Source organism: Pinus tabuliformis, chromosome 1_1 (assembly GCF_031772625.1).
Source record: "Pinus tabuliformis cultivar Carrire ecotype Pingquan chromosome 1_1, CPIR1, whole genome shotgun sequence".
NCBI lineage: Eukaryota > Viridiplantae > Streptophyta > Pinopsida > Pinales > Pinaceae > Pinus > Pinus tabuliformis.
In genome coordinates, this window is record NC_142297.1 from 98951956 (window position 1) to 98965635 (window position 13680).

General features: G+C 39.9%; 1 protein-coding gene across 5 annotated transcripts in view; it reads left to right on the plus strand.

Annotated features, from left to right (window-relative positions):
- LOC149211839 (carboxyl-terminal-processing peptidase 2, chloroplastic-like) overlaps positions 1-13680 on the plus strand; it is a 375331-nt gene that overhangs the window by 113776 nt on the left and 247875 nt on the right. For 4 of the 5 annotated variants that reach the window (XM_089391602.1, XM_089391601.1, XM_089391598.1 and 1 more), the window contains 3 exons: positions 986-1078; positions 10949-11020; positions 11339-11457. In XM_089391602.1, the coding sequence (XP_089247728.1) occupies positions 986-1078; positions 10949-11020; positions 11339-11457 (284 nt within the window). The remainder of the gene's footprint in view (positions 1-985; positions 1079-10948; positions 11021-11338; positions 11458-13680) is intronic. The other variant, XM_089391600.1, reaches the window with a different exon arrangement.

Genomic DNA, 13680 nt, shown 5'->3' on the forward strand with positions numbered 1-13680 from the left:
ATCGTGCCGTAAGCCTAGTTGGGTTGTCAGCTCGGTCATCATGTGATTACGGAAATGCTTTCCGTGATCTGTGACGATGGCCTGCAGAACTCCGAACCGAGTAACAATTTGTCACCGTTTGTCACTGTCCCTGTTACCCCTCACCCGCACACTGGAGGACTCATTCCGGGACCTGTGAGAAGTGACATGACCTGAAACCACTTGCATCATATTCCTCTAAGTATGAGCTTCATATGACCTGAAGACATCTCCTGCAGAATATCCATGAAAACAACTCTTTTTGCATTAGCGCGGGTCCATAGTGTATTGCCCGCACCAATGGGGATAATCCTCTAAAGAGGGCGCGCTATTGGCGCTCTGTCTCAGAGTCGCACTTGCGCCAACCGAATTGAGTAAAGTTTTCAACAAACAAACTTCCAAAGGTTCTCCTTAACCCATTCACCAACTGAATCTATGTTGAGCTAGGATGGTTTGGCTTCGAATCTCCATAGAAGGGAAGTGGTTTGCCACCTTTCATGGAAGTTTCTAAGTGATAAAGCCAATCCCATGAATAATGTGGTTGATCCTATCTCTTTCCTCTCTATCTATAAAAGCTTGTCTCTATGCCTTGAGCAAGTTAGTTCCAGTTCCAGCATAGTGATAGAGAATACCAGGAGTTCAAGAGTTTGAAGCTGCAAGAGCCTTCTTTGCACTCATAAGGCCAAATCTAAGTGAGGAGATTCTTGTCACCCAAAGAGAGAGAGGCTTGTTCCCTATCCCAACAAGCTTTGCAAGACTTGTGTAGCTGACTACCCAGCCAAAGGAGGATTTGACGTCAGAACTATGGTTGTATTCTTCTTTGTTATTTATCAATAATAGATGACTATCATTATGGTTCCACTCTCATTGTCCTATGTTTGATGTTGAGTTATATCTTTTCTGACTGATATATAATTGCATCTATTGGATTTTATGCTTGTATTCGTGTTGTTCTTTGCATGTGCAGGTGTCCAATCACGGAGATCGTGGGGAGCGTGACCGGTCGAAGCAAAGGAACGAGAGCGACGTCTCTTCTACGAATATTAGCGTTGGAATCCAAGTAGGTTCTCATCATCCACCTTTTATTTGCAATTAGGAACTTGTGTGATAGCATTGTTTGATTGTTGCTAGACCCGGTCTGGGCTAGTAGGGATCGTCTCTGTCCGCAGAGAGGATTTACCTCCACAACACCTCTTCTAGACTCCCTCTGAGTCTCGACTTCCCTCTTGGAAATCCTTTTGCCAACTATCGAATCACTTCTCTTTAATCCTCCTTTGCCATTGCAACTCGGATCTTGATTTCTTGGCTAAAAATCCGTTGAGGTAGTGCTTTCCTCTACCTTGGTCCCGTCTCCTTAGACACTATTTTGCATAGACATAAACAACGTCCCACCAGCTCCTCAAATCAAAATCTGCATAGCTCCCTTAGCCTCGTCAACTAAAGAATTTGAGCCCTTCAGGCTCTACGCAATCACGACTTGGGCTAAATCTGCTCCTCCTAGCCACATCGTTAATCCTTCTTGGCTAAGAAAGATGACCGGGCACTACATAGGCCTGATTTACCCCTTTACCTTTGCGCTGGCCCCTCTCCTGGCTCTAAATGATGACACAGGCTCTGCGCCACTTCTTCTCTCGCTGCTTCTGCTCTGGAACAATGGTGCGTTCAGTCCTCCTGTGATCTGCAATTGCTCTGAAACCATGTGGAAATTTGTATGTCTGACACATCAGAAATCCCTACTGCATTATCTGGTTTATTATCTCCTACTTGTTCTTTCCATTAACAAGTTATTTATTAATATAAAATTATAAATACCGTAATAAACACAAATGCAACCTTCACACATATACATATGCTTTGGACAAATGTCTCCCAGTCCTCGAAGACTGCATTCAGAGCAGTGCTGACCATAGACTCTGGATCCGGTGTAGACCCCACGTAAGTAAGCTGGTCCTGAATTCCTTGCAACCTGAGAAGGAATGGATCTATCTCCTCTCCTTTCTGCATCTGATATGATCTCAGCCGATTCTCTAATAACATCTTCCGCTGCAATAAACTCATATTTCAACCCTCTTGCTTCAGATTTCGGCCCTACTGTAGATCTGCAACTTCAGCCCTCCTGCAACAACCCATAAACTCACACATGTGGCAGAAAAGAGAGAAAAATGGTCTTCAATTTCTTCGCTAGGGTTCCTCCTCCTTTGCTTAGGGTTTCTCCATGTTCTTCTAGATTTCTTCACACCTTTCTCTTGCTATTTCATCCTCCATCAATTATAGATCGAACTTGCTTGGATTAGATGCTCAAATGGGTCGAATTGCACTTCTATTTATAGCCTTTTAGTGTGGTCGAATTCCCTTCATAACGCTGACTTGACTGGAGGGTAGACCGACTTGGTGGAGGAGGCATAAAATACACTTTTGAATAAAAAATTTCTTCTTTGATACAAAATGCCCAATAAGGGTCTATTACATGATGATAAGAACAATGACACATGACACAAACCCTAGAAGCACACAATAGGTGCTTTGACCTAGAAACAAAATAAACAAAGAATGAAACCCATGGTCTTAAATAATTTTTCTTTTCTTTATTTTTGACAAATACATTACATCATGACTCAGATACAATTATAAATACTGATACTAGTTACATTTCTCAACATGTCCAAGTGCTGTACAGGTCTGAACCTATTTCCAAAGGTTCGTCCACACAAAAAACAATGTCAAACTGCCCAAAACCCTTCTTTCCAGCCTTGGCTCGCACTGAGATCGACTCAACCCTCAAATTGTCATAGGAAATGTCAAACCAAAGCCTTTCTCGTCTTTGTTGAGGCCTGCTGCTAATCTGCAGCCAAAACAAATGCTTTCCTTATGAACTCGTTGCTCTTGGATGTGAGGAAATGACCTCCAACTCAACTTCTATTTATATGTTTCACTTTGGCCCCCAACAAATCCTCGAGGGCACTAATCTAAGCAGGCCGACTTGTTTTTAGTGCCTCAAGCCCACTAGAAAACACATAAAAATTAATAACTCCATTTCTACATGTCCTTTCTTGGTACTCTTTGCATCGGCTAGCTCCTTTTAGGGTCTTCTACAATCTCCAAAGATCACATGTCAAAATATTTTTGTGGTTTCACACCCACAAGCTTGGGTGCAAAGCCCACATGCTTGGATTCTTAGCCCATTAAGCTATTTGTGGTGCGATTTCCTCCAAAACCTTGAACCCAAGGGCTTGGAGTACCTCCCAAGCTACCAATCTCAACACCATCCACCTATGAAGAGGCAATTGAACATCAAGATTGGAGAGATGCGATGCTTGAAGTGTACCAGTCCATATTGAAGAATGATTTATGGGAAATCGTGCCATGACCTGAAGGGAAATCTATTGTGTCTTCCAAATGGATCTACAAAATCAAGCATGCAATTGATGGAAGCATTGAGAAGTACAAGGCAAGATTTATGGCTTGTGGATTCTCTTAGAAAGAGGGAGAAGATTATGAAGACACATTTGCTCTTGTTTCCAAGTACTCTTCTGTTAGATCTATCATTGCTCTTGCTTCTATTACAGGTTGGAAACTACATCAAATGGATGCTTGCTTTTCTTAATGGAGTCATTGAAGAGGAAGTATATATTGAACAACCTCAAGGCTTTGAGATTCATAATAGAGAGACACATGTTTGTAAATTGAAGAAAGCCTTGTATGGGCTTAAGTAGGCTCCTCGTGCATGGTACTCTCGAATTGATGGCTATTTGTTGAGTCTTGGTTTCACAAAGAGCAATGCTGATCCAAATCTGTACTTCAAAGTTGTTGAAGGTGAGCCTTTGATTTTGCTATTGTATGTCGATGATCTATTTCTGACAGGGGTTGAGAATCTCATTGTCTAGTGTAAGAGGGAGCTGATTTCTAAATTTGAGATGAAGGATCTTGGTCTTATGCATTACTATTTGGGATTGGAAATATGGCAAAAGCTTGGTGAAATCTTTGTTGGACAAGGAAAGTACATCATTAAGATCCTTCATAAATTTGGCATGATGGATTGTAAGTCCATGGATACTCCCATGGTGACAAATTTGAAGAAGTTGCAAAACTGTGATTCTGATTTGGTTGATCCCTCTATGTATCATAAATTGATTGGCTCATTGAACTATTTGGTTAACACCAAACCTGAGGTCTGCTATGTTGTGAATACATAGCCGTGTTGTTAAAATCGCGATATTATCGCTTTATCGCGATTTTTCTCGAAGCCGAGAATATCGCGAGTAGTACTCGCGTTATTTTTTATATGCGATTTTTTCGAAAAACTCTCGATTTTTTCCCAATTTATCGTGCAGGGTCGGGGCAGCGCAGTTTTATAAGCCAAAAGTCGATTTTATTTCATTTTATTTTCACAACTGAGCGCGCGGAGGGCAGTGGAGTGTTGGAGAGGGCTTGGAGATTTTGCTTGGAGAGGCTTGGAGCTAAATCAAGTGCGTGGAGGAGAAAATCAAGAGGAGGAGACTGATTATCTCCATAGAAACGATATGGGCACCAATTGTTTTTTTGTTTTCATTGTTTTGAAACTTTGTTTTTGTTTTTTTCATTGTTTTTGGTTCGGTAACTTAGGTTTGGAATGGGGTTTTTGATGTATTGTTTTTTTATTTTTTTGATTGGGTTTGGAATGAGGTTTCTTAAAATGTATGTAATTTTTTTTTAGCTTTTGTACAATGTAAAAATTAAAATACTAAATTGTAAGTTTGTAACTTGTAAATACTAAATTGTAATCCTTATTTTCCCATAGGTTCACAACTTCACTGAAACACCATTCAAGTTTTCAACTTCAAAGTTCAAAAACAAACATGCCAAGGAAATTGGACCCTTTCTAGGAATTTGGTGAACCTAAAGCTCCGAATGATAGACTAAACTTGACTTGCAAGTTGTGTGGGTTCCATATGTGGGGGGGGGTGTACAGATTGAAGTATCACCTTGCACAAATCCCTGGATTTGATGTAGGGCCTTGCACAAATACAAATCCTGAACTCATCCGAAGAGCCATGAAAGCATTGGAAGTTTTAGACCATAATAGAGAGGCCAAAGAAGAAATGAAGAGGCAACTAAAAAAGTCAGCTGAAGCAAGTGGCACTGGTTTTACTGCAGCATCAACCAATCCGGTAGCTGCCACATCATTTTTTGTTCCTCAAACCACACCTGGTTCACAACCATCTATCAGTTCAATGCTAAAAAGAACTGAGAAAGAACAAGCTGACAAGTTGCTGGCAAAATTTCTCCTCTGGAGTGATATTCCTTTAAGCATTGTAAGGAATAATTCATTTTTCCAACCCGCTATTGCAATTGTTGGCCCAGGGTACAAAATCCCTTCTTATCATGATTTTAGAGGCCGGATTCTTCAAAATGAAAAGCTTGACTGCACCCAAAGATTGGAGGATTTTAGGGCATCATGGGCACAAACAGGATGCACTGTTATGTCAGATGGTTGGACTAACCAAAAGGGGAGAACCCTTATAAACTTCTTGGTTAGTTGTCCCAAGGGGACTATGTTTATCAAATTTGTTGATGCATCTGCACAAATCAAAGATGCAAGAACTTTATGTGATTTGCTAGATGTGTTTATTTTGGAGGTGGGTGCAGAAAATGTTGTCCAAGTCATAACGAACAATGCTGCAAGTTATGTTGCTGCTGGCAGGATGCTTATGGATAGGCATTCTACTTTATTTTGGACACCTTATGCTGCACACTGTATTGATTTGATGTTGGAGAACATAGAGAAAATTCCCTTTGTCAAAGATATTGTTGATTCATCCAAAAGCATTACAAAATTTATATATAACCATTCATCTGTGCTTAGCTTGATGAGAAGATTCACCAACAACAAAGAGTTGGTGCACCTCGCCATTACACGGTTTGCCACCATTTTCATATCTCTTCAATCCCTCTTGAATTCTATGTGGGATGTGAAGAGAATGTTTCTTTTAGAGGAGTGGCGTGCTTTGCTAATGAGCCACAAACCAGAGGGAGAGGCCGTATGCAGACTAGTTTCATACTGGGAAGACTTCTGGGTGGGAGTGCAGGAGGTGTGCACCGTTACTGAACCTTTGGTAAAGGTTCTTCGGTTGGTTGATAGTGAGAAGCCCGCAATGGGCTATTTGTATGAGGCCATGGATAGGGCCAAAGAAGCCATTCGGGCCTACTATGATGATAAGGGGGATGATGGGTTTCAAAGACAACTCCTCCTATGGGGAGTGATTGATGAGCGATGGAACAACACACTCCATCGTCCCATTCATGCTGCTGGGCTTTTCCCGAACCCCGCATTTTCTTACGCATGTGGGTTTGTATTTGATATTGAGATCATGGATGGATTCTTATCCTGTGTCCATAAGATGGTGCGATCTCCAGCAGAACGTATAGAGATCTCTAAGGAAATTGAGACATATAGGATGGCATGTGGCACATTTGGCTTTGAGATGGCTGTCACTGATAGGACGATTAAAATGCTAGGCATTTTTTAGTTTGTAACTTTGTTTCAAATTTCATTATCTCTTCAAATTCCATTTTTTTCTTATGTTTATTTAAAATTTTATTTGTAATTTTGTTGTAGATGCATGGTGGAGAATGTATGATGGCAGGGTACCCCTTCTGCAAAAGCTTTCCATTCGCATCCTCAACCAAACATTAGCTCCTTAGGATGTGAGCGCAACTGGAGTGTTTTTGAAAAAATACACAACAAGAAGTGCAATAGGTTAACACTTAAACATTTAAAATATTGCAAATTTCCAAATAATTTTTTGAATTCATTAATTTTTTTTTATAACTATTAATTATTAGTCCATGATCTTTGTACAGGTTGGAGTCCCAACGACTTAATGACATGGTCTACGTCTACTACAATCTTCGATTGTGGGTGAGACAACTTGAGAGGACACCTGATGTGGAGGCCATCTCATTGGATGGGATTGACACCACTGCTGCATGGAGGGTTGAGGCCGAGAGGCCTCTCATGGAGTCTGTTGATGATTGGTTAGTGCAGGGTGTAGTGGAGGGGGAGGGGGAGGAGGAACAGGAGGAAGAACAGGAGGAGGAGGTGACACCACTTGCCCAGGCTATTCTTGCCACTAGTAGAGGATGTGGTCTACCTCCTATAGCTCCTACTTCTAGTTCTTCAACTTCTAGAGCACAATAGACTCCACTGCGAACTCCACTAGCACCAACATCTACATCTAGAGGGAAAGGGAAAGCTGTGGCATTTTCTTGCAAGAGGGGCAGAGCAAATCAATAGGATTAGACTTTAGTTATTTTCTTCATTTTATTGTATATGACATTATGACATGATGAGATACATTATTATATTTTTGTTGATATTTTGAGGCTGAGTTGGGACTCAGGAGTCAGGACTTACTATTCAGGACATGATTCAATGTTATGTGCGATTTTAGCACTAGAAATGATATTAAACATCTTATATATTAGTTCTTTTATCATATTTATGTGTTTGGCATTTATTTTATGTTGTAGATGGTTTAGATATTAAAAAAATTGAGAAACAATGAAAAAAATGAATATTTTTGTACCAAATGATTTTTTCGTGATTATTTCCGATTATTTCCCGATAATTACGATTTTTTTCGATTTTTTCCTCGTGCCGATATTATCCTGATAACGATTAATGCAACATTGATACATAGACCCAATTTCTGGTTGAGCGCTGACATATGGATTGAGTTGCAAGGAAACATATATTGAGATATCTACGTTACACCATTAATTATGGTTTGAAATATGTTTCTAATGGAGAATTGCAGTTACATGGTTTTATATATTTTGACTGGGTTGGATGCACTGAAGATAGAGAGAGCACTTATGGTTTTTGTTTTAGCTTGGGCTCTTCTATGATATCATGGACGAGTAAGAAGCAAATTTTTGTTGCTCTTAGTACGACTGAGGCTGAGTATATAGCTGCCTTTTCAATCCGTTGTGAAGCAATTTGGCTTCGAAACTTGTTTGTTGGTTTGTTTGATCAGTCACTGGAATTGACCATGGTATATTGTGACAATCAAAGCTGTGTAAAGATTTTTGAGAATCCAGTTTTCATAATAGGTCAAAGCATATTGAGATCAAGTATCATTACATTTGAAATGTTGTATAGAGAGGAGCTATGAGACTCGAATACATCTATTAATGAGCAAGTTGCTAATGTCTTGACAAAGCCATTGTCCCGGATGAAGTTTGCTTATTTAAGAGAAGAGCTTGGAGTGGTTGAGAGTCCCGAGTGAGCATTGATTGTAAAGCATCATGAGACTGACAATCTTCCTTGGGGCTTAGTTGAGAGACCATAGTTTATGGTTGGGAAATTGTCCTAGTTACAACTTAGTTCCTTGGGTCATTGAGATTGACTGAGAAACCATTATGGTTGAGGAGTTTGGTTCTGAGGCTTGAAGTGACCCCTTAGGTCATTTTGTTTGATTGAGAGACTAGTGGATTTGGTTGGGGACACTGATTTTGAGTCCTCTTCCTTGAGTTATTGTGTTTAACTGAGAGACCAAGTGGACTTGGTCAGCAAGTTTGATTTTGAGTACTCTCTTGGGTCATTGTGCTTGACTAAGAAACCATTTCATATGGTTGGAGAGTTTGGCCTCATGAATGATATTGATTGATCCCATGGTCAGTTGGGTTCTGACCTTGATGCCATTGGTTTTGGCTTGTGGGATGAACTTGATGCTATGTATCTTTCCTTATGATGAAATTTGTACATTTGTTGAGAGAGAATGAAAAGTACCTCCCTGGCTAAGAGGGAGTGTTGAAAATTGTAGCTGTGGTCGGTATTTTCATTTTCTAAGTCAAAGGAAAAATATATTGTTTTCTAGCTGTCCAAGTCAGCCTCAACTTGACAAGTCGGTCCCACCATTTGAAGGGGTTTGACCCAAGGTCAAAACCCACTTGTTGTGACTCCTATATATTGGCATTCGTTGGACCTCATTTGGGCATCATCACAACACATCATTCGATCTGTTATAGAAAGAAGATCTGCTGACACGTGTGAAGGAGTTTTCTCTCTGCGTTGGCCAACAAGTTTGAGATCTGTTGATTAGCCTTTAGTTGTTGACTTGACTCTATTCTCTGCTGTTTGACCGAGTTGTTGACTGTGGATTGGAGGCCGAATATTCCATGTGTCTTTGACTGATTTGTTGACCGAGTTTCTGCTTCTGTTCTGGGCATTGACTGAGGTTTGACCACATGTCAAACTCTGTGATTTGACCAAACTTCTCTGTGGAGTTGCAGGACTGAATTTCGGCCCTTTGATCAACAGCTATAGGCTGAAATTTGGCCCCTTGACCAGAATTTGACCGGTGAGCAGATTGTTGACCTTTCTCTCTTTTGACTGATTTTGACTTGGGAATTGTTGGATAAATTGGACATTCTCTCATAAGGAAAGATTACTGGGTTTTCCCCCTTGTGGGGTTTTGTCCCAAGAAAATTTTGGTGTCTCTTGTATCATTGTTTCATTGTGATCTCTACTGCTCTACTGAATTTTATGGTTGAAATTTTCTAAGTATAACTGCTTGATGATTTGAATGCTCTAAGAAGAGAAATTGTATCATTGGAAGTAGTTATCAGTTTGAAAATTGTTCTACTCTATCTGGTTACTAGAAAATCAACAATTTGTGCACGCAAATCAACAATTGAATGCTGGTTCATTCACTCTTTGACATCAATGACAATTTTTCCAAGAGCTATATCAATAATGCCTCCTATTTGTGGGCCTCCTCAATAGTGGAAAGAAAAGTCCTCAGGGAAGGTCACATTGGACTAGGGGCAAAGGATAACGTCCTAGGTGAAGTGTGGAAACAAGGATACAATCAAGAGTGGTCAATCATTCAACTCAACTTGTGATTCATATCAGGATGTCCTTAATATCAAATGAAAGGACATGATTACAAAAATGGTCGATGGTCTTTTTGATAGATGACCCACCTTCCTCCAAGAAGTATGCAAGGTGGAATAAAGCACTGACTACTGACCAGGGTAAAAGTGGAGAGCTCTGCAGCAGATATTTGTGGATTATTATAGGGCTGCTGGCTGGCTGGCTGACCAAAGGGGAGAGAAATTTTCTCCTAGGGGTTACCCAATTGTGTGGGTAACAGGCCTCTTCCGGGGTACACTTGGATGGTCAGGGACAGCTGCAAATTGCTTTGGCATTCAGTTCAGTCTGTTGCAATTGGCTTTTTGTGGAAACATTGTTGTAAAGTTACTCCAACGAGATTGTACTCATTCGGAAGTGAGGTGATTTAAGCAAAAGTTAGCTGTGCTCTTGAGAGTTAACGTGAATGCCTTCTGTCAGGATGTTGAGTCCTTCCCTCTCGGGGTTTGGACTCACTTGCTGTTCGCTTTTGCAGATCAGGATTTTCCTGGTATTCCTGTTATAAGTATGTTGTAACCACCTTGAATCCTGATGGACTTATTTGTTCTGTCAAATAGTATATGCAGCATTTTCAAAAAATCTTACTTGATTAAAATGGGGCAAGCTAAAACTCTCCTTTACTAAGGTTAATTTCTGTATAGGTCATTGCACAACCATTTTAAAGGAAATCCTTTCTATGCTCTTTGGATTTATAACATAATTAATATGCAATGCCGTCAGTTTCTCCTCACTGTCTCTTTTATCCTTGTACATTTACAGTTAAATGCTCATCCATTATGTTCGTTGCAAATGGTTAAGTTTCTGCTAGAAGAGATTGCTTAGCCTAAAGTAACTATTCAACTAGACATTTCATCTCTGAATTATCCTTTCTCGATTCATTCCTGTATTTTAGGTTATGCCCATTATCTCAAAGACTTTTTCCTATTATTGCAGATTTATGCATTCTTTTCTATTTACCTATTCATCTTTTGTAGGACTAATAGTTTGTTGTGGCTCATTTTGGAGTTAATTGTGCAGGGGCCCTGAAGGTTCAGTTGTTGAGTTGGCACTTCATAAGGGAGATTCTGAATCAAGGATAGTCTCTTTGAAGTGAGTTCGAGACATTTTGATTTAGATACTATATGGTATATAAGACGTACTTTCTTATTGAGGATTCAATGTAAGACATTTTGGTCAGGATGTTCTATGATATATATGACTTCTTTGCTTATTGAGCTCAGTTGGATGATATCTATGAGGAAATTCATTATTGTGTAATCTAATATGAAAAGTCTTTGTGATCCTTAACTTTATCCTCATAATAATTATTTAAAGAAATTTTGAAATATGACTTAAATTTATCAGTTGTCAATGATAGTAGGTATGTTTGTATCTAGTTTTATAGAAGAACTTCATAAAAAATTGCAGGCGAGAAAAAATCACACTGAACCCTGTGAGCTGGCATCTATGCGAAGTCTCAAGGAATGGAAAAAGCTCTTCAAGAATTGGATATATCAGACTTACCACTTTCAACCAGAATGCTTCTGGTATGTATCACTTCTTTGCCTGAGACTACTTTAGCTGGAGATCAAGGACTTCTCTAAGTTATCTTAGTTAAGTTGAGTGACATATATCTCACTGAAAAGGTTAAATTAGTTTAATAACTCAGAAGCTTATCTACAAGTTTTATTGGAGTCTTTAATCAGTACTATGTATCAGCATTTCAATTTGATTCTTCTTCAGTCAAATAAATCTATTACCTCTTAAACTCTCCCTTATGGTCCAAATCCTTCACTATGTGAAAAATGAAACTCGGAAGAGTAACCACTGTCACCTTAGCACACTCTTCCATCACTTTTAGTTGGTTAACTTCCATGCAAGGGGGGATTCCCTATCTTCACTAAGTCCATGGAAATATGACGATAAACAAGGGTGATATGTACTCACTACAAATCTGGTTTATGAATTTTATAAATGTTGGAATTGCAGATTTGTTGGACAGTTAAATAGAGGGTTTTCTAGGCTTTGTTTCCCACCAAAAGTGGGTAACCCATTAGGAGAAAGTTTTCCCTCTCATTGCACAGCCAAACAGCCAACAAACTTATGATGGCCTACAATAGGATTTGCATCAAAGCTTTCCACTGATGCTCTAGATAGTGCTTGCTCCCATCTAGCATGCTTCTTTAGGGAAGGTGATGTGAAAATTTCTAAACAGAAATCCTACTGCAGTGATTAATATTATTTCTTCTACTTATTACCTCAGAAATAAGTTATCTACAGTATTCTTACGGCAAATATCGAAGTATATTCTACTACAGCCTTCACAATTAAAAAATTGTAGAAAGTGAATGTAAGGAAATATACTAGCACAAATACAACCACAGTGACATGGTTATTTTTGGACAACCGTCCTCAGAAAAACCCAATGTGGGAAAACCAGTGGGACAATTGTTTTCTGCTGCTGCTACTTTGCTTGGCTGATGTCCTTAGTTCTCCTGTGATCTGCAACCAAGCTTTGATACCATGTTGGAATTTCTAAGTCTATCCGTTAGAAACCCTTCATGTACTTCACTGATTTATTCCTACTTACTTGTTCTGTTAATTAACAAGTTATTTACCATGTAAATATTGGAAATAAATACAAGTACATGCTCAACACGTTACAGATCATCAATTGAAGGAAATAGAAACAAGCATACAAGTGACACTGTTGTTTTTGGACTAATGTCCCCAGAAAAACCCAATGCGGGAAAACCTGTGCAACGATTTGAGGGTTTGATTTATTAAACAGTTTCAAAATACAATCTGGGTGCCAAATCTGGCTCACCCAACAGAGAAAAATCTCAGCAGTAGTAACTCTCAGTCAGAGAGAGATATTCCGGCTGAAACCCCGAATAATCACTCTTGTAGCTCCACAACTCCAATCTGCCCCTCGAAACCCCAACGTCAAACCTCTAAGGACTGTGTCAGCTCTCTCTGGCCTAGCGTTAGCCCAACATCACTCTAACTTGGCCTGCGTCAGCCTCTGGAGGCACTGTGTCAGTCCTCTAGCCCTCTGCGTCACCCACACTGGCCCTCTGAGGCACTGCGCAGCTCCTGACTGCCTCTGCGTGAGCCTTGGCTGGCTCCGTGTGAACCCTTGGCTGGTTTTGTGTCCTTCTCTCCGGCTACTGCGCTGATCCTCCCGGTGCTATCTTTGCCTCTTTGCTTTTATATTCACTGCCCCTCAGATGCAACTCTGATCAATCTCTCAACTTTCTCATCAAACCCAAACCAAGAAAGTCGAAATCTTGATCTGTTGGTGTGTTCTCCAAGTGATCTTCAAGCCTCCTCTTATACTTTTCTCATTGACACATCAAGGATCGAGATTCAGTCCCTAATCAACGACTAGATTAGATTTGGCTTGATCCATGACTTTTGAACCATTCCAACACAGTGTTATATTAATTCACATTAATATTTTATTTTCCCTAATTTTAGACTTATGGACTCCATTAAAAATATTAATTATTTTAATATCTTCCAAACTATTTAGAATCTGCCCAAACCATTTTTGAGTATTGGAGATCTCATGTGCCTTAGCCTCTCCACTAATTTTCATGTCTAGAGCACATCCAATGCTACCCCAAATCAACACTAGATCTAACTCTGAGCCAATGCAGTCACAAAGATAGCCTGCCTCGCCCTCCGATGAAGGTCACTGTGTACCCCCATGTGCCAATCCCAGAGTGAACTAGACCACTCTCTGCCATGACTCCGACCATCACGAG